The sequence below is a fragment of the Fundulus heteroclitus genome, chromosome 13, assembly GCF_011125445.2.
Source record: "Fundulus heteroclitus isolate FHET01 chromosome 13, MU-UCD_Fhet_4.1, whole genome shotgun sequence".
NCBI classification, from domain to species: domain Eukaryota; kingdom Metazoa; phylum Chordata; class Actinopteri; order Cyprinodontiformes; family Fundulidae; genus Fundulus; species Fundulus heteroclitus.
The window spans coordinates 8,249,501-8,269,145 of NC_046373.1; the positions used below are offsets into that span (position 1 = coordinate 8,249,501).

The window sequence follows — 19,645 nt, forward strand, 5'->3', positions numbered from 1 at the left end:
TTGTCAAAATAATGTTAAGTAGAAACTTTTTTTTACCATAATACGAGGTACTTCATTTCCTTTTTTTTATTTTTAACTTAGTTTGAAGTTCACAAGTGCAGTGAAGCCTGTTCTTAGCTCAATGTGTAATACCACTAGCAGCAAATGTTTTGTTATATTTTCATTGTTTATAATGGCACGGCTGCCATCTTGTTTTGCATGTTTCACAGCTTGTTTTTAGTTGCACTTTGAATTCAGGTCAACTCCCTGACGAAATGCTTGACATAAAAGCAAGGTTTTAAAATAATTTCTTTAATTTCTTTTTATGAAACAAAAAGGAGGGGAAAAAATCGATTAGACTTAGACTTTCTTTATTGTCATTTTGTATGCACAGAGTGCATACAGAACGAAATTTTGTTTTCATACAGCTCAGAAAAAATGCAGTAACTCTACAGGATACCTTGCAGTGAATTACAGTACAGGATAAAAATGCAGTAATAAATCGCAGTTCAGTTACAGGATAAGTTCCAATTGACTTCCGGGTAAAGTGCAGCAGTGAACATTAGGCAGTTGAAATGTAAACAAATGTAAACATGCAGTCAGTTTCCAATAAAGTGCAGCAGTGATTCAACAGTGGACAGTTGCATTGTAAACAATTATGCAGTAATTCCGGATAAAGTGCAGCAGTGATATTGGAGACTAAGAGTTGAGCAGCATTTATAATGCTGGATAAGGGGACTGTACAAATGTGCAAATCAGATTAATCAGATTTGGTATGATAAAACCTGAGATTTATTTTTTAATCCATATCGCCCAGCCCTACACAGTGTCTAAAGTTCTCGGGTCCAAAGAGTTGAAGTCTGCAGCAATAGGGGATTTCTATGGAGTACCGACTCATCCACCATCCTGTAACCGCATATTATCCTTTTAAAAAGGTAAATTAATAAGGGATCTTACTCTTCGGCAATAAGACAACTACCCGAAGGAAGCGCTGTTTAGACTTATGAGAAGAATCTATTAAAACGCAGCAACGTTTCTGTGATTTGATGACAAAATGGATCGCTAAACATCAACTGTTCACACACCTTTACTATGTTTTTATCAATCAGCTGTGATCATCAAATGCATTACCTGGCATGTGAAAATTGTCGAGTAGCTTGTCCTCTGCAGCTCTGGTTCAGTCAAGTCAAAGACGATGATTTCATGGCGGCTCAAAGTTCTGGCCCAGTACCGGGTGGCGAAAGGCTACAGAATGAAAATAAATACGCTGGTTTTAATATGGAAGATGACATTTTCAGGCCTTTCGTGACTTTCTTTTTGTTCTTTGTTTTTCTGGGTGTTGTACACATGAAACTGAAGGCTGACAAATGTCTCTCAACAAGTGCTGGTGGCTGCTTATTATGCATTACCTTTACGTCTAAAGGTATCGTTACAATCAGACAAAAACATTCAACCCAATTTAGCCGCAATTAAGTTTAGAGCTGTGGAACCGGAAGGATTTATAAAATGTGTTGCTCAGTGAGTAGGCTAACAACAACTAGTAGCAATAAAAGCTAATAATGTATGGGTGCTGACTAAAGCATGCTGCGTAGTACATTATGCAAGACAAAAATCATCAAAAAGGTCTATAAATTCTTTTGGCAAGGCGGTCATATTGGGTTTTTGAAGTCCGGGTTGATGAAAAAGCTCAGATTTTATCACCTAAAATTCTGACCTCAGGAGAACTTTCTGTTCTTTATCATTTCAAACGTAGAAACGTTCAAATTCTGTGTTAAAATGGAACAAATAATTCAATTATGTCCTTTAACTAGGGCTGAATAAATCAATTTTATGAATTCATTAGACTCTGCAATTTCTGCACCACAACATGAGGCACATGTTAGTTTGAAGTTACACAAGGGAAGTGAAGCCTTTTTGTAGATGTATACTCAAGTTGTGTAAAACCACTAGCAGCAAACATTTTGTTATACTTTCCTTGTTTACAACGGCAGGGCCGCCATCTTGTTTTACAAGCATGTTTCACAGCTTGTATTTAGTCGCACCTTGAATTCAGGTCAACTTCCAGGTGATTAAAATATAAGCAAGTTGTAAAAAAAAACTATTTCTCTATTTTATTTATTTTTTTATGAAATGAGAGGGGGGGAAAAAAATTAATCGGATTTGCCGTAATAAAATCTGAGAATTTATTATTTTGAGCCATATGGCCCAGCCCTACCTTTAACCAATCCTGCGGTGCCAATGGGAGCTACAGAGTTCAAGTGCTTTCGTACTATGAGTCCGACAGCATGGTGGTTCTTGGAAAACCCGGTGTTTCCCACAGCGCAGCTAAATGTCATAAAAGGTTTAAGAACGACTGCTATCGCTGACTGTACAGGGTGTGGATGTCCCAGAATTACTACTGTCCAAGACGGAACCTAAACGCTTCGAAACGCACAAAGCTGTGCAACAGGCCTTGCAATAATCACTAAAATCTGAGGTGGAATTACTATTTAAATAGCACAAAATATTAGATATACCAGTAGCATGGTACTAGATAGATATGCACGACCCAACAAACCTGCAATCGGAAAACAAACAATCGTCTCCTGGTCAGCTCTGATCTGTGACTAGCCGGTCAGATACTGAAAGATGTGACCTTTTTATTTCCTGTCTATTAAATGCATCACAACGAATAACTCCCACTGTACTAGTTTATAACACGTTCACCTTTCAATAAAACTGGCCACTTAGTTATTTTCCACATTATTCTATCTCTCTCCAGACCCCGGGAACGTCTGGGATCAGACACCCTGTCCGTGACCAAACTGTGTCTATGGGGGGGAGACTGTAAAAGGGAAGCTCAAAAGCAGACAGGTGTGAATGTGCGCGGCTTCGTCCCTGTCCCCCTGTGATCCTCCTCTTGGTCCAGCTCTGTCAGCGCGCCGCATGTTTTAATGACTCCACCCCAGGAATTAATAACCAGGGTAAATGTTGTTTATGTGTCACAACTGCAACACAACAAGACAGAAACGCTGACAGCCGCTACGTGGCCGAGCAGCTAGTGAAGGGAGGGAGGGAGGGAGTGGACAGTAGCTAGAGCGACAGAAAGGCTTATCCCATTAGAGGCGGCTAACATTAGCTTGGACGGGCCATGTTGTGTCAAGTCACCACTAGCTAGCTAAGCATCACCCTGTTGGGGCTGCGGGCTCGCTGCTGACCCGTGACACGCACGCACGCACGCACGCACGCACGAGTCAGCTTAGCTGGGCGAAAAAATAGGAACGTTACCTCGTTTTAAATGGCTGCTGTCTGTACAGAAACAGCGACTTTCTTCGTCGTATCTCGGTGTTTATTCCCCACCACCACAGCTCTAGTGGTGATGCGTCTCTTCCTGAGAGAAGGAGGGAGGGAGGGATGATGCTGCTGCTGCTAAGCTGCACCAGTGATGCTGGGAGGACCGGGGGGGGGAGGGAGGGAGGGAGGGAGGGGTGGAGAACCGGAACACTCTGGATATAAACGATTCTTATTACTTTAATAAAAAAAAATTATTTTCAAACAAATAAACGTATTTTTTTCTTTACATTTTAAATAGCATACCGCATAATATTAGTATATTGTCTGTTGTTTGCAACTACATAACGTGAGCTTTGAGATACATAAAAAAAATCCCAACTAAACACCTGTATATATGTATAAAATCGTCTGTACGAGGATACAATTTTCCTATTGTCGTTAATGCTGGACAAAGTAGCAAAAAGTCTACACTAAAGGGCACTTTCAAGTAAAATCACCGGATGTCCCGCCTTTGCCCCGCTCCCATTGGTCCGGTGGACCGACTCGGCGCTGCCATTGGTCCAAAAGACAGTGAATCATAACCGTCCACTGTGGCTTTCCTGGCTTTGACAGCTGCCACCCAATACCGAGGTCGAGGGGGAGAGAAGCATGGCCGCGTTGTTCAGAGGGTCCCGGAGTGTATTCAGGTGGAACAAGCATGTCGACTTTGTCCTCGGTAATGTATGCGTTTAGGGTTGTGACGCAACCCCCCCCCCCCCTTGTTTAGGAATATATTTCAGTGATGAATGCCCCATGTTTCAGCGTTCTTAGCTAGCTTGTTAGCCTTAAGGAGAAAGTATGAAGAGTTGGGTCCTTGTTAATGTTGCAGTTTGGACACAATGTCCCTGCGTTCAATAAGGGTCTTATTAGAAGATGTGCACACAGCTATGTGGCCCAGCAGCTGATAATTTTAACAAGTTCCTTTTTTAAGCTCTTTAAGATTGACGTAACTTTGTTTTGAAATTTTAGCCACAAAAAAAAAAAAAAAATACATCTTTGCTGAGCCTTTTGATTGCACGAATGCCTAAATCTGTAGCATCAATTACTTAATTTATCTGATTGATAAAAATGCACATTTGTTGTTTTTAGCAACAGTCGATATAGAATGTAAATTAGATTGTTGTAAAATTATTACACAAAAACTTAGATTTCAAATTGGTAGACTTACCTGTGGGCAAAGCTATCTTAGAATACATTTTTCATCCTTTTTATTGATGAAAATGATGTCATTTCCTATATCTACTATTTAAATGGCTTGTATTAAAGTCACAATACGCTGCATGAGATGGATTTTTTTAATTGTGATTTATTGTGATTGAGCTAAAGCTGAAATTATAGCTCTTAAAGGGCAACTCACCCCAAATTGACTTTATTTTGCTACTAAACTGTTAACATGGATAGTGATAGTCTTACAGTGCTGTCTGCATATTCCAGTCATTATTTTTGACAGATTACTGTATATTTGTTGAAAACCTGTTTTTGTGAATAAAACCATCTGTCCAGGAATGCAGAAAATTTATATGTAGTCCATCCAGGTGGTGCATTCATATCTTTATATTCATACTTTTTGGGTAATGCTGGTGAGTTTTCTCTATTCTCTGTTACGTTTTTTTTTTTTTTTTTATCTTTTTTTTTTTGAGCAGTTGCGTCACAGTATTTGCTGCAGAACTGCTAAACGAGGTTATGGACTTCTGACTTGCCAATTTCACAAATCTGCCATTTTTCCTCTCTCAGAGTAATTTTTTTAGTCCAAGCTCAAGAACACTGAAACTACACGTGTAAAAGTCAGACCGTTGTGTTGTTCATTACACCGTCCCCCGGCGTGCAGTGCCTCCTTTAGATTTAAAGAGACGGCACCAAAACAAGTTCCTGTCAGACGCACCTCAGGACAGGGATAAAATGGGGGAACATGGGGGGGGGGGGGGGTAAATTAATGAGGAAATCAGACGAAAGCATTGCAGTTCCACGTTACATAGACCACAACTGAAGGATTTCAATGTGAAAAGGAAGAACTTAAAAGCTTTAAAGTAAATATACCACTGGATCACAGTATTTACAGTTTTAAAAAAAAAGTATAAACATAATATTTCTACTTCAGCTTAAAAGTGATGTTAGTTTAAACCTCCAACATGTACATTTCAAGTGCTTATGGCATGGGAAATTGTACCTTGTTTGCTGTTCTTCTCACTGAGTAGAAAAAGCCAATATTAGCAATTCATTTGGTTTGGCTATCTGCTGTGGTAGAGCCTACTGCCTAGCAGACATGCTACTCGTGAAACACCAACTGTAGTTTTAGTGTGGGTGGTGCTAGTTTAGTTTTCACACCATGACTGTCCGTGTTATTCACAACCGGAAACATTTCCAAACAGATTTTTATTTTTTATTTAATTTTTTTTGCAAGGAAGGGAAACGTCTGATAGCCTTCTTTCAACCAGCTGGCCAGCAGTAAGCAGCAACAGTTGGGGGGTTTAGGGAGACACTGCTTTTACTCATAGCTTTACACAGTGGTAGGACATTTTGGTCACCAGAGCTTTTTCATGAATCTCAATGAAAAGATTTCAAACCATAGTAACGGTATGATGGAGGATTTCAGCTGTTTTGAAGCCGTAACTTTGAAAGACCTTACCGTACCTTGGTCCTGGTAATCGGCCCATGCCTGGTTACAAGAGCATGACTGTATCAGTGAAAGTGTTATTTTGAATATTCAGTAGTTTAATTTAAGTATTTAAAGACTCTATTATGCAGACTGCAAAACAAAATGTCACATACAGCACAGGACCGTACAGCACAGCATCAAATCAGACAAGAAGCGTTCTCTAGCAAACAAGAGAAAGCCAAGTTTGATGCAATGGGTTATTTTGAGTTATTTTTGACAAGGTACGTAAACTACATACCGAAATGGTTGAAGTGTCTGTTAAACAATTTTTATTTATGTCAAGACCTCCCGAGAAACCCACAAGCAAACGGTTTGCAGTCTATGACGGCTATATATTAGATCAGAGATTCTTTAAAACAATAGCGTGACAGTATATACTTAGCAGGCTGTAAAGCTGGCTGAATTTACTTTAAGCTTATTGTTTGGGTATCTTTATCTGGGTCTAATCCTTTGCGTTGTCTGCTCAATTCACTTCCTGTTTCCACTCTTGTCTGGTGGTTTTTCAACTGACTGGACTGTGTTGTGAGCTAATAGGCGTTTAAACCCTCAGCAGAATTGCTAAACCTCTGATGAAGTTTAGCGCACAAGGATTTGCTGGAAAATTAAATTTAAACCAACCCAATTCTTATGGACAATTTATTTTTGGTGCTTACTCTGTAATTGTCTTTGCTAATTGGAGAGATCCTTTTGGATAATGGAGGCTAATCTTATCCAATTTAACACTTAAGTTAAAGAGCTTTAATATATCTATGAAATTCCCTTTTTCACCTTTTTCTCTCATCAGTATCAACAAGATCAATGGCCTCAAAGACACCAGTGGGTTTCATTGGTCTGGGAAATATGGGCAGTCCCATGGCCAAGAACCTGTTAAAAAATGGCTATCCTGTCATCGCTGCGGATGTCTTCCCAGAATCATGCAAAGAGCTGCAGGACTTGGGTGCCCAGGTAAGATGTTGTAAGTAACATATTAAATGTCCATGCAGCAACGTATTCTATGAAAGTTGATGCAACCCATTTACTTTAGGATCAAACTGTTTTTGGTTACACTGTCCTGATGAATCTGACATTTAGGTGGTGGACTCCCCTTCAGATGTGGCAGAGAAAGCTGACCGCATCATGACAATGCTGCCGTCTAGTCCAAATGTCATAGAAGTCTACACGGGCCCTAACGGCATCCTGAAGTAAGCAGATTGTCGTTTATTGTTAATAGGGTGGGGGGCAGCTCTACCTGTCATGTAAAAGTGACCCATCTAACTTTGCTCAGGAAGGTGAAGAAGGGAACGCTGCTGGTTGACTCCTCAACAATTGACCCTGCTGTTGCTAAAGAAATGGCTGTAGCTGCAGAGAAGATGGGCGCCGTCTTCATGGATGCTCCAGTGTCTGGAGGTAAGGCTTTATTCTAAGTGCTTGTAACTTAACACATGTTTGTGATTCATTATTGTGTCACATTACAACATCAGACTTCAGTGTATGTTTTTAGGTGGTGGGGTTATATGATCAGAATCAGAAATATTTTAATAATCCTAGAGGGAAATTACAGTTCCAGTACAACCATCCATCACATACACCACAAACATTTCGGGGGAACGATTGACTGAGGCCTTGCTGCCGAGGATCCTGCCTGACGCGGTTACCATAGGGCGCTGCCTTTAACTCTGTAGAAAGATAGGAACCATATTTGGGGAGGGAGAGGAAAAAAAAGACATATTTCACATTTTATCCTATTCCAGGATACAGTTTGAGATATCAAAAAACCTCGCACGAGAAAAGCACATATGACGAGACAACATTTATGCAGGGGGTTAACCTTGGAGACTAGTCTCATGAAGTTCGTATGATGTTGTGGGCATCAGTTACGTGTGTGTGTGTTTGGGTGAAAGTTGTTATATTTCCATAAACGCTCTCCAGAGGGCCGTTGTCCTTGATGTTATCAACCGGCACCACAGTTCAGAACGCATCCACAGTAGAGGCCTGCACGGGCCTAAAGTTTTAGGCCCTGCCCGGCCCGGACCCCTGGCAATCATGCCCTAACCCGACCCTGCCCGACAAAATAAGCTATTAATGAGCCCGAACCCGAGCCCGACTAAAAGGGTCCACTATTTAGACATGACTGTTTCCCGACACTTCGGTCGCGTAATAGTTTCTCAGAAAGCCGACTCGAACTATTAAACACATAATACTTTTAACACACGATTAACCCTTGCAAAGAAAAGCGTTTATGTATTTAATTAGACCTCAATGTCGAAATAACGGGCTGTCATTGTCGCAAAAGCAGCATGTAACAGACAGCCAGGATATATGACATCGGTAAATCTACGCGCCACGGGAGTAGATAAATGTGCAGCACGCATGAGCTCCTTGTTAGTTATGAGGTCAAAGTGCTCCCATAAAGAGATTTTCCCTCCCGTATTGTGAATTTTCAATAGCTCACCTCTGGCTAGCTGGCTTTTCCGTTTGTCCATCTTTATTGACTGACCGGAACAGAAGTACGGAGCCCTAGAGGGGTCATCGCAAAATGTTTTGCATGTTGAGAGAATGTGCGCTCGTTTTACTACATTTTGACATGCTACGTAGCGACGTGCTGCGTAGCGTCTGCTTCCAAAGAAAAAGAGAAATAAAAAGCTGTGCGCGTGAATGTTTTTATGACCTGACCTAACTGAAAAATCATGAATACATAAAACCAACTTTATCAGTGTCAAGCCCGAGCCCTACTCGAGCCCGTGCTATTCATTGACTTTAAGGCCCGTACCCGGCCCAAATTTGCATATTGTGTCGGGGCCCGTCGGGTGCCGACGGGCTTGCAGGCCACTAATCCACAGATGTCCGTAGGGGAGGAGGGAGCAGGGGAGTAGTTCTGAGCTCTCTCGCCATAACATCCAGGGGAGTTTTTTTTTTTTCTAGGGGAGGCATAATCCAAATACACAATTTGTTAGAACAAGCTGCACCAACTTTTCCGTCAGCTTTAAGTCAATCGTCGCTGGCTCCACGTGGCGAATCCAATATTCCAAATTTGTTGGGCTTTTTTACGCTCTCCCCTTTGAGTTTAACCACCGAAGCCAGTCTGCGTTCCAGCACATCCAGCTTGCGGTTCTGCTCCTCCAGCTTACAGGTCTACTCGTTCACCGCCTTAGTGATCGCGTCATATGCAGCCGGTAGCCTGATCAAGGCTACAATTGCTACCGACATCCGCTGAAATTGCCGATACATGAAAAATCCACCGAATCCAATTAGCAGAAATCCAAGTATCATGAATCCAAACATGTATATGTCTTCCACGTCCTCGACTGACAAAATCGAAAAACACACCATTTTCCATCTGCTCCATGAATCTAGGGTGTATCCCACGAAATGTGTCCCGTCAGGATGGGACGGGTCCCCTCTTTCCTGCCTACCCGTCGAAAAAATTTGATCAATAGCACCGAGACCAGCTTACCAGATTCATAGTTTTCAGCGTTCGGGTGATATGAAGACAGTGCTAAGAAAGACAAAAACACAGCAGCAGCAGGAGGGGGGAGGGCAGAGTCGGAGCAGAGAGAGAAAAAGCAACCATCTCCAAAGAGAGAGAGAACAGAAATAGACCAACACAAATAGGTGCATAATTGTACCTTTGAAGGAGGAGAAATGGTCCTGATATTTTATTTTATCATTTTAGTAAAGAAATGAGTATGGTAATTGTATTCTGCTCCTCATCTGTTAAGATACAGCTGCAAGTCCTTTTGAGTAGGGATGCACGATATATGGGCTTTAACTTTTACGCTTTGTCTTTGCTCAGTTTGTTAGTAAATGCAGCCTTTCATGTTTATTTTTAATAACAGAGGAAGCACAACACTGCGCTTGTGCAGCAGGCAATAAAACAAGGAAGCAGCTAACAGTTATTAGCACCTGCAGGCGAAATAATGAAGAATGTTCCAGGATCTAGTGAAAAAAAATAATATTCCAAGAGAGAGAACTCTGGGATGTTGCTGGGAATACAGTACGAACGTTGGTGTTCACTGAAACACCATAATACAAATTGCACCAAAAAGACATCAGGGGCACACAAAGTGAAGGAGGTGAATAAGTGAGTCAAATTCAGGGAAATATTTTAGTGTAATAGTTTCAGAGACAAAAAAAGACTACTTTAAAAACTATATTTACATAATATTGATATACTTCTTTGTAATCCAGGGCAGGTACACCAGCACTTTTGTGCATGCATGATTCAGCTGGAAACAGAACAGGTTAAGTATTGGAAGCCCAGTATGTTGAACCACACCTATTCCTTTGCATTGAACATATATTTTGTTTGGCTGGACTGACTATCCAGATGGCAAAAATCTTATTCCATTGGCAGATCATTTAAGCTTGCCTGCTCAAATCAAGGACAAATACATTCATTTCAAGAAGGTTTTACTTAATAACACTCTCAATAGGTTTATTTGTATGCTACTAAATATTCTTAGTCTACAAAAGTCAAGTGTTTTTATGTTCTCTTTTGACTTTTCTTAAATCCTTCTGTTTTGTTTTTGTCATTTTTGCCACAAGGTGCAGCATTTTGATTAATGAATTGGCGTTTTTATAGATCTAAGCAAGGCCTTTGACACCACAGACCATTCATTGCTCTTAAATAAAATGAAAAGATATGGACTGAGGGGTGCAGCTCATGATTGGTTACAAAGTTATCTTAGTAACAGACACCAGTATGTACATATGAATAATGCAAATTCTATTATATCAAAAATAACACATGGAGTTCCACAGGGTTCTGTTCTGGTGCCAAAATTATTCATTATGTATATAAATGATATGTGTGAAGTGGTAAATAATTTACATTATATCCTATTTGCTGATGATACCAGTCTGTATTGTTCTGGACAAGATCCGAAGTTGCTCTTGGATACAGTGGAAACCGAACTTAAAATCCTAAAAGAGTGATTTGATGTCAATAAGCTATCATTAAACTTGGACAAAACTCATTACATTATTTTTGGTAATAGAAAAATGAAGCAACGTCTAGCCAAAATTGGTGAGGTTGTAATTGAAAGGGGTTTTGCCACAACATTTTTGGAATCAATATTGACGAAAAGCTTAATTGAAAATTGCATATCAATACTTTAAAAACTAAAATAGCCAAACATTTTGGCATATTTTGTAAAATCAAATCATCTGTATATCAAAGTGGACTCCATATTTGTACAATTCTTTCATTCTCCCATACCTGAATTATTGTGGAAATACAGGGGAATCATTATAAAACAAACATTCAACCTATTTTCCTGTTAACAAAACAAAGCTATCAGAGTGATCAACTATGTTGAGTTGATCATTTTCACTTTCATAAGGCACTTCCAAGTTTTCTTTGTAGCAGGGTTCTTTTGGGAGCGTAAGAGCGCTCGCTCAGTCCGTTTCTACACAGCCATTAAGCAGCAACACATGCGTTGGACATGTTGCCATTAAATGGCTCTGTTGTCTGTTTACAACAGGTCCAGACGGGTCATCCTCATCCATAAAGAATATTTTGAGAGCTATTTGTGTGGTTTTTTTTTTTTTTTTTTTCTTTTATGTTTCATGCTTATAACATTTGTATGTATTCGGGCTCTGAAACATAATGAGACTTGCCAATTGGCTTCATGTCACTAGGTTTTCATTAATTTTGATGTGGCGGTTTTACATGAAATGTCAACCGCAGCATTAAACGCTGTGGGGAATAATGTTCTGAACTGCTGAAAACATATCAGTATGGTCACAAATTTAAAACATTGAAAGATTAAAGGCAGCGTTTTTGTGACGGCGGAAACGGCAGAATTTGACAGCTAGTTTGGGAGTTAGCAGGTAGTGTGAAAAGTTAAGCGTGTGACCCCTCTGCCTCGGATCTGAACTCTTTTTGTATATCTAAACTATAGTACCTTCTGGCTTAGTGCTTGGACATGGGTTGTAATTACGAAGCAGGCCAGCCAAGGTGCCCTCATGAGGATTTTATTGCTGCTTTTGACCGGGGGGTCTTAAAGGCAAGGTTAAGGTTTTAAGTCCTCATTATGTCGGCGCTGTCTACCCGTGATGGCTCCTTGACAGAGCACAGAATCACCAGTCGTCCTTAATGGGCACCGCCGCAGTGGAGAATCCCGTGTCAGGGCTTTTTCATGTTGATGGAGCCGTAATGGCGGCTATCCCATGTTAGTGCCTTTCATGTCAGATAAAGAGTCATAAAGTAGAGAGAAACTGCCCTCACATGGAGAGCAGGAGACGAGAGGAGGGAGATAAGACATGAAGGAGATACATCGCAGTTAAACTGTCCATCGTCCCCGTCTCGCTCTCTTTTTCACACACAGGTTTCTGCACCTTGGAGCTCTTCAAAAACTCCTGCCTGTGACCATTTTATTCGTATTTTAGATCTCTCACTTTAATTCATGCAGAATGCACATAATCGCAGACCAATCGCCTTTTTGGTCTGTTTACCTGCTGGCGTCTGCAGAACACGCCGACTGCAGTTAGGGAGATCAGAGCCTTAAGCCTGCTACGCTCCCCATTACACACACACTGTTTACATACTACAGGGGAGTCCAGTTTGTGTGCGCAGCTCTCTGGGAAGGAGGAACCTTCCCAGTCTTCTAGCTAAACCTGTTTTACTAGCCGTAGATGACCAATGATTTACCTGCTTCCTCTGGTTTCTGCGGTTCGCCCTGCAGACTCTCTAATTTAGCATGTTTATTCTGTATCAGTGTTGTAGTGCAAAACATCCGTGGGAAAGGATTCAGAGGCAAGTTCTGTTTTAGAAATGTGATTCTTCTCTATGTATATCGAGATCAAAGCAGAAAATCCAGCCGTAAAAAGTATTTATGTGCGGATGCCTCTAAGTAGGTTCCTTCAGACCGCCATCTCTTAAGCAGAGATATGATGGTGTTAATTGATAAGAAAACTCAAACATGTCCATGTCTCTGTGGGTGATTTAAAAAAGAAAAAAGAAAAAAGCTGAGATCCTCTTCGTTCCCTCCCCCGTCGTTTTGAGTTTGGTATTTCTGAATGGAATATGTTGTTACATGCTGTATTACAACCAGGAGATGGCACCCTACCCAAACAGGGTACTGTCAAATCAGTTTGACTCATGCCTACCCCTATAACTTTTCACATTTTCTCATCTAGTAAGCGAAGAACTCGAAGGTATTTCTTTATGTTGGGATTTTACACGTGACAGACCTAAAAACAATTGTTTGTAAAGTGAAAGAAAAAGTAGCCACTTTAACCTCAGTGAATAAAAATCTGTCAAGTTGGATGTGCATTTGCTTTCAGATCTTTATCCTGTGATACACCTAAATGACATCTGATGCTGTCAAATCCCTTCAGAGTCAGTATGCTAGTGAACAAATAGTGTCACAAAGCAGCCAGGGGGCCCATTGTGGCTCTGGAGGAGCTGCAGAGACCCATAACTCAGGTGGAAACATCTGTAGACAGGACAATTTTTAGTTCTGCACAACATTTCAGCCTTCATGCAAAGCACTCATTTTTGAAGAAAACGAATGATTTGCATCACCCTGATCGTACTTGGTGGTGGGAGCACCAGGCTGTGGGGAAGTTGAGCTCTATGAAGGAATGGGAAGCTGGTCAGAGTTGATGGGAAGGTTGGTGGAAGTACTGCACAATCCTGGCAGAAAGCTTTTTAAATAGAGGTTAAAAGCAGCCAGACTGAGCTACAATTGAAGGGTTTAATAAAAAAACATATATTTATTTGTTTGTTTGTGTTATAAAAATGTATCAAATTAAATTCATTGAGCTTTGTGGCCGTTATAAGGAGAAAATGTCAAACTGGGTATGAATGCCTTTTCAAGTCGGTGTAAAGATATTTGATTTTTTAAAAATAAACCAGAACAAATAAAAAGGGGAGACTTGATATTTAAAAGCTACAATACTGTTATTTTATAAAAGACTAATTTTAATGTTGACAAACCACCATGCTGTGTATCAAGCTAAACTTTGCTTTATGTATGAACATTGTTTAGTCCAAGAGGCAAAAAAAAAAGAAGAATTTTCTATAATCTTAAGTTGTTCTAGTCCCACCCTGTAGTCTTGTGGTGTCTGTATTTTTTTATTTTTATTGTAGAATTTATTTTGATATGAAATAAATTCCTTTTTGTCTTGTGTGAGGTGGCACATTTTACGCTGAAGTCTGTTTTGTGCGTCACTAGAGGTTCGGCTGTCAGCTGTGGGATCTAAATTGCAGAGTCATAACCCCGCTTTTTAAAATGAGGGTAATCAAAGAAACTCACTTTCTTCTTTTCTTCATGATGCTGGTTTTCCGTTTGTCCACAGTGACCAGTGACTTGGCTTCAATTACACAAGAGCCAGCTGCGTCCTTGTGGCCTGGTCTCACGAATTTATCTGCAGTGCCTTGCTCAAGTATTCATACCCATGCGCATCTTTTCACGTATTGGTCCCTTTCAAAACGCAATTTTTTTTAAAAAAATTTTTGCACATAACTGCAAAGTAGAACAAAACAAAAGCATGTAAATGTGTTTAAATCCCATTTAATCATATGAATATAATGCAACAAAAGTAATTGCTTTAAGAAGTCGGCTCAATCAGGTCTGCATAATGAAAACAAAGGAATGCAGCAGAATTGGCAGGAATATGTTTAAAGAAGCTTTGAACATCAGTTGTCTGGTACAACTGTAAACCCACTAGGACATAATGGTCCATTTACACAGAAAGGCTGGACAAACAGATAATTAATCAGAGAAGCAGCCAAATAGGCCATGGTAACTCTGGAGGGGCTTCATAGCTCCCACAGCTCAAGAAGAAGAATCAACTTTAAAATTATTTGTCTTGCGCTCCACCAAACTGGCCTTTATGGAAAGGGGGCAAGGGAGGCCCTGTTCGTAGGTAGGGGACACATCAAAGATGTGGGAAAAAAAAGTAAAGTACTCCATCCCTTTGGTGAAACATGCGGGTCATAGATCATTGGAAGATGGATGGTGCAAATTCCATTTCAATCGAGGAAGGAAAACAGCTAGAGACTAGAGACCAGCGATTCTTAACACATAGCTAGAGCTAACAGGAACTGGTTCAAATCGAAGTGTAAACATAGGTCAGAATGGCCTAGTCAAAGTCCAGACCTAAATCCAACTGAGAATTTGTGACTAGACTTGAACATGTCAGTCTTGATACGTACAAAGCTAATAGACATACCCAAAAAAACAAAGCCTTTAGTGCTGATTACATATGCACATACCGCTGGTAAGTTATTTTTTTTCTTCATGCTATCGACAAAAAAGTGACAGTTTCTATCCACGCATGGCTGTAATCTTTAAAAACCTCCCACTGCAACACTTCCAAGTAGCATCCTCTGTCTCAGATGGCCACTTTCAGGTTAACTTTACATTGTGTTGTTTTTGGCTTGCTAATGTTGGTGCGTACTCACGTCTGCCACTGGCTGGTCTCATTAAAAACGTCCGCATGCAAAGCTGGCCCACAACAAAACAAGCTCTGATGTCACAGGCTCAGGGTGTTGGCACAGCACTGGCAAAAAAAAAAAAAAGGAAGAAAATAGGAGGTCTGTCCAACAAGTGGCGGGGTCGTTAGCGGTAATTACCCAAAATGCCTGTGTTCGTGTCTGTGCCCATGGTGGGCTGCCGCACCTCTAACGCTTGAAGACTTAAAGCGTTACAGCTTTTCGTTTTTGTTTCTCCTTGCACTGAGAAAGCAAGATATCAAATGAAAACAAAACAGGAGTCTATCTGTTGGGAGAATGTAAGGATCTGGGCTAACGTTGCATGTTTGTGCGGGCTCTGCGTCTCCAGCAAACTCCCTCTTTAGGTTGAGCCCAAACACCGCTCTAATCATATCCGTACCACATCAAGTCAACCCAGGTCTTGCAATGTGTCATTTGCTGACAGTCTGAACGTCATCCTCTGGCCTGTAAAGGCTTGTTCAGGCTGAGGCTGGCACCGCTTGTTTTGTCAGCCGAAGCTGCCAATACTCTCCTTTGCTACCTAATAAAGATTATTGCTGTCTCCTAGCCCACAAACCTGAAGTGTCTTCCAAAAAGAAGTCAACCATAGAAAGGAAATGTTTATTTTGGGGGGGGGAAATCCATGATACACAGTATTTCAGTAAATGTAAATCATTTATAAAATACCTGACTAAATGAACTGAATCTTTTCCTTTTGACCATTTTTTTTATGCAACGATGAACTTCAACACTCTTTTAATACCTTTTTAAAGAAAATGTACCCATTTCAAAGCTCACAAGAACAATATTGAAGGAAGAATTTATTATGTAATACCCTGACTTTGTCCAGGACATTTTGTTCCTTAGATTTCCTGTTTAGATTCCCAATGTGGAGACCTTATACTTACAAAAAAACTTTCCAAGTAAAATTTGACTTCAAGAGTTGTCTTTTTTTCCCCCAATACACTCTTATCCCTTTATTCTGTTATTTACATTGTTCAGCTATTTCAACTCGAACTTTAAGTTGTGAGTTTCACGTTGATCCTCTTTAGACCAATATAATTTTTTTCGTTAAATCAACCACTTACACAACTGCTCCTAAACCGCCCTAATCCAGGTCAGTAAGCTAATTGTTCACAAAGCTGAAGCTGGATGGACGCCTGTTGTTTATTTGGGTTATACTGAGTCTTAAGTGATCATATTAGACACTCGGGGGGGGGGGGGGGGGGGGGCGGTACAGTCGCGGTCTGTCCTGGCCAGCCAGTTCGTGTGAGCGTCAGTTGTTCAAAGACGAGATTAGCATAACAAGCCCACCACTGACAGGTTCTGACAGAGAGGTGGAGTGAATGGGTTGTGAAAGGGAGGAGGGTGCAGGGCGGTAAAGTGACCAGGGACGGGAATGATTGCCGGGCAGTAATGTGGGGGATCCTGCCTATGCTCCAGATGGAGTTAGACCCACAGCAGCTGGGGGCCTTATAACTTTGCCCTTATGTCACCTGCTGTGTGTGTGTGTGTATAAAGCAAAAGTCAGCTGGTATATGAGTTAAACAGTCACCGACTGTCAAATATAGCATTAACCTCAGACTTTGTCACTCATCAAAGAAAAGACCCGGCAATGTGTGTTTGTGTGTGTATAAAAGTACAAGTCTATACGTGCTTGTGTGTCCTTCTGCTAACAGCCTAATTGGGATCATTATTAACTTTCTTTATCCGAGATGAGTCTCATTGGGCCGAGGAAAGGATTGATTGCAGCTTTCTCCTGCTCTCTCCAGTCTCTGTCACTTGGCATTGACCGGCCGCTCCCCTACGGCACAGAGCAGTTACAGGAGATGATAATGATAATAATAATGATCATCATGAGAGGTGACCCAGTTGTCAATAGATCCAGCCTGCACACATCTATGGTTGTAGCAAGAACGCTTATCAAAAAGATCTGTTTTTTTTTTGTTTTTTTATATTCCCTAAACTGAATTAACCTTTTTGAGTTTTTAGAAAAGCCAAACCCAAACTTTCCTCTGCGGGCCAGTCACTCAAGGTTCTCATGGAGTATTTAAGAGCGCTGAAGTCGGTTCTCACGGCTCAGTGCTCGTTAAGTGCAGCCGATAAAGAGTTTGTTTTTAACACAACAGAGAAGCATTAGTAAAGTTGGCAGAAAAGCAGTTGAAAGTGCTGATTTTCTTTTTTTTATATATATATATTTCTTTTTGCAGGGGTGCTGGTGTGTGTGCAAGTCATTTTTGGTTAAAGCGCTCCCTCAATCCACTTATTTACCCGATATCCGCTGTGTGTTTTATGGGGCCTATTTAGGATTTTAATTTGTTTCGGGGGGGAAAAAAAAAAATCTGCCCTTCGGTGTAATTATGATGGCGGACCACATGAGGCTATGATGTTGGTCTGTAAACATCCTACCCCCATCAGCTCAAACAAGCAATCGAGTTCCATTCACTCAGACATATGTCATAAAGGGTAAAGGCTCTTTTCTGTCTAAATTTGAGAAGATTTCAGCAAGCCAGACACTGCTATATCGACAATGTAGTTACAAAACGAAGCAGCAAACAACAGAGTATATTGCCAAGTCTAGAGCTAAATATACCGAAGCCCAAAATTATTCATAGTTCCGGCAGACTTGGATTTAAAATTATTTTCATTTAGCCAAGAAGCTTGGTTCTGACAGAAAATGGAACATTCATCTTTCAAAAGATTGTAAAAATATGTTAACGGAGTATCAGTTATGAGGGAAAAAAAGCATTTTGTCATGAAAATGGCATCAAATTATTGAGAAAAGCATCCTTCTTCTTCTCCTCCTCCTCTTCTTCTTCTCGCGGGGGTAGCAGCTTCAGTAGGGAGGCCCAGACGTCCCTCTCCCGAGCCACTTGGGCCAGCTCCTCCTGGGGATCCCCAAGGCGTTCCTAGGCCAGCCGAAAAAACATAGTCCCTCCAGCGTGTCCTGGGTCTTCCCCTGGGTCTCCTCCCAGTGGGACGTGCCCGGAACACCTCACCAGGGAGGCGTCCAGGAGGCATCCTGACCAGATGCCCGAGCCACCTCAACTGGCTCCTCTCGACGTGGAGGAGCAGTGGCTCTACCTTGAGTCCCCTCCAGATGATTGAGCTCCTCACCCTCATCTCTAAGGGAGAGCCCAGACCCCTTGTGGAGAAAACTTATTCCACCCTCATTTATCAGCGTTCTCATTCTTTTAGTCATGACCCAAAGCTCATGACCATAGATGAGGGTGGGAACATAGATTGACCGGTAAATCGAGAGCGTCGCCCATTGGCTCAGCTCTCTCTTCACCACGACGGACCAGTACAGTGTCTGCTTCACTGCAGACGCAGCACCAATCCGCTTGGCGATCTCTCGCTCCATTTCTCTCTCATGTGTGAACAAGACCCTGAGATACTTAAACTCCTCCAGTTGGGGCAGGACATCTTACCCGATCTGGAGAAGGCACTCTATCCTTTTTCTGATCCTTGGAAAGCCATCCTTTTTATATAGATTTATTTAGAAGAGCTAAACATACCACTTTCAGAACATCACTGGTGCCACACGTCTTGTTGCCCTTGATTATTTGTAAATCCTTGTTGCCAGCGGTGCATCACTCAGTCTTAGTCTCTGTAAGAGATTGGGAACTTGGACTGCTTCCCTTTTCACAATCGTCATTTACCATCGACCGACTGAATTCCAGACATGTTTGATTTTCATCCTACCCGTTCCTGATCAGGAGGTTAGAGGCTAATCTCCCCTCGTTACCCCCTGTATGTATACTATACGATGCAGGACACACGATCAAGATGAAACTCGGCCCGATCTAAAAAAATTCTCACACGACTGAAGAATCGACCCAAAATGGCCAGCTTTGGAGGAAGATTTTTTTTTTTTTTTTTTTTGTACCTCCATGGACTGTAACTATCCTGTTCGCTGTGCATGGTTGCTTCATAAACTTGGGTCCACACTAGTCTAGGAGGTTATGGATTGTTAAAGTTTCAAGCCGCTCTGATCCCTTGTTAAAAGTAAAGCGTATCTCTACAAATAGCCCAGCTGTACTCGTGTCCAAGGAATCGTTTTGGATCCCAATAAGTGTAGCTCTGGTTATTTTGTGAAAACTATTATTTCCCCACAGAATAAATGTGTTCTAGTTAAAGTTTGAATGTTTCTAAACATTTCAGGTTGGGATGATGTGAGTGCAATAAAAAGATTGATTGACTTTGAGACTTTTAACACGTCTTTACCAGGGGTTTCAATACGTAGAGTTGCTAAAACGCTATTTCATGTGGCATCC

At 41.1% G+C, this 19,645-nt stretch overlaps 2 protein-coding genes across 2 annotated transcripts in view; one reads left to right on the plus strand and one right to left on the minus strand.

Moving 5' to 3' along the window:
• Nucleotides 1-3,375, minus strand: part of tax1bp1a (Tax1 (human T-cell leukemia virus type I) binding protein 1a) — a 34,501-nt gene extending 31,126 nt beyond the window's left edge. Inside the window, exons 1-2 of the mRNA XM_012874245.3 lie at nucleotides 3,247-3,375; nucleotides 1,111-1,224 (exon numbers count right to left, since the gene is read on the minus strand). The gene's annotated coding sequence lies outside the window, so the exon portion shown is untranslated. The remainder of the gene's footprint in view (nucleotides 1-1,110; nucleotides 1,225-3,246) is intronic.
• Nucleotides 3,376-3,838: 463 nt separating this feature from the next.
• Nucleotides 3,839-19,645, plus strand: part of hibadha (3-hydroxyisobutyrate dehydrogenase a) — a 32,492-nt gene continuing 16,685 nt past the window's right edge. The window contains exons 1-4 of the mRNA XM_012874247.3: nucleotides 3,839-3,967; nucleotides 6,732-6,892; nucleotides 7,019-7,128; nucleotides 7,212-7,333. Coding sequence (XP_012729701.2) covers nucleotides 3,901-3,967; nucleotides 6,732-6,892; nucleotides 7,019-7,128; nucleotides 7,212-7,333 — 460 coding nt within the window. The 5' untranslated portion in view covers nucleotides 3,839-3,900. The remainder of the gene's footprint in view (nucleotides 3,968-6,731; nucleotides 6,893-7,018; nucleotides 7,129-7,211; nucleotides 7,334-19,645) is intronic.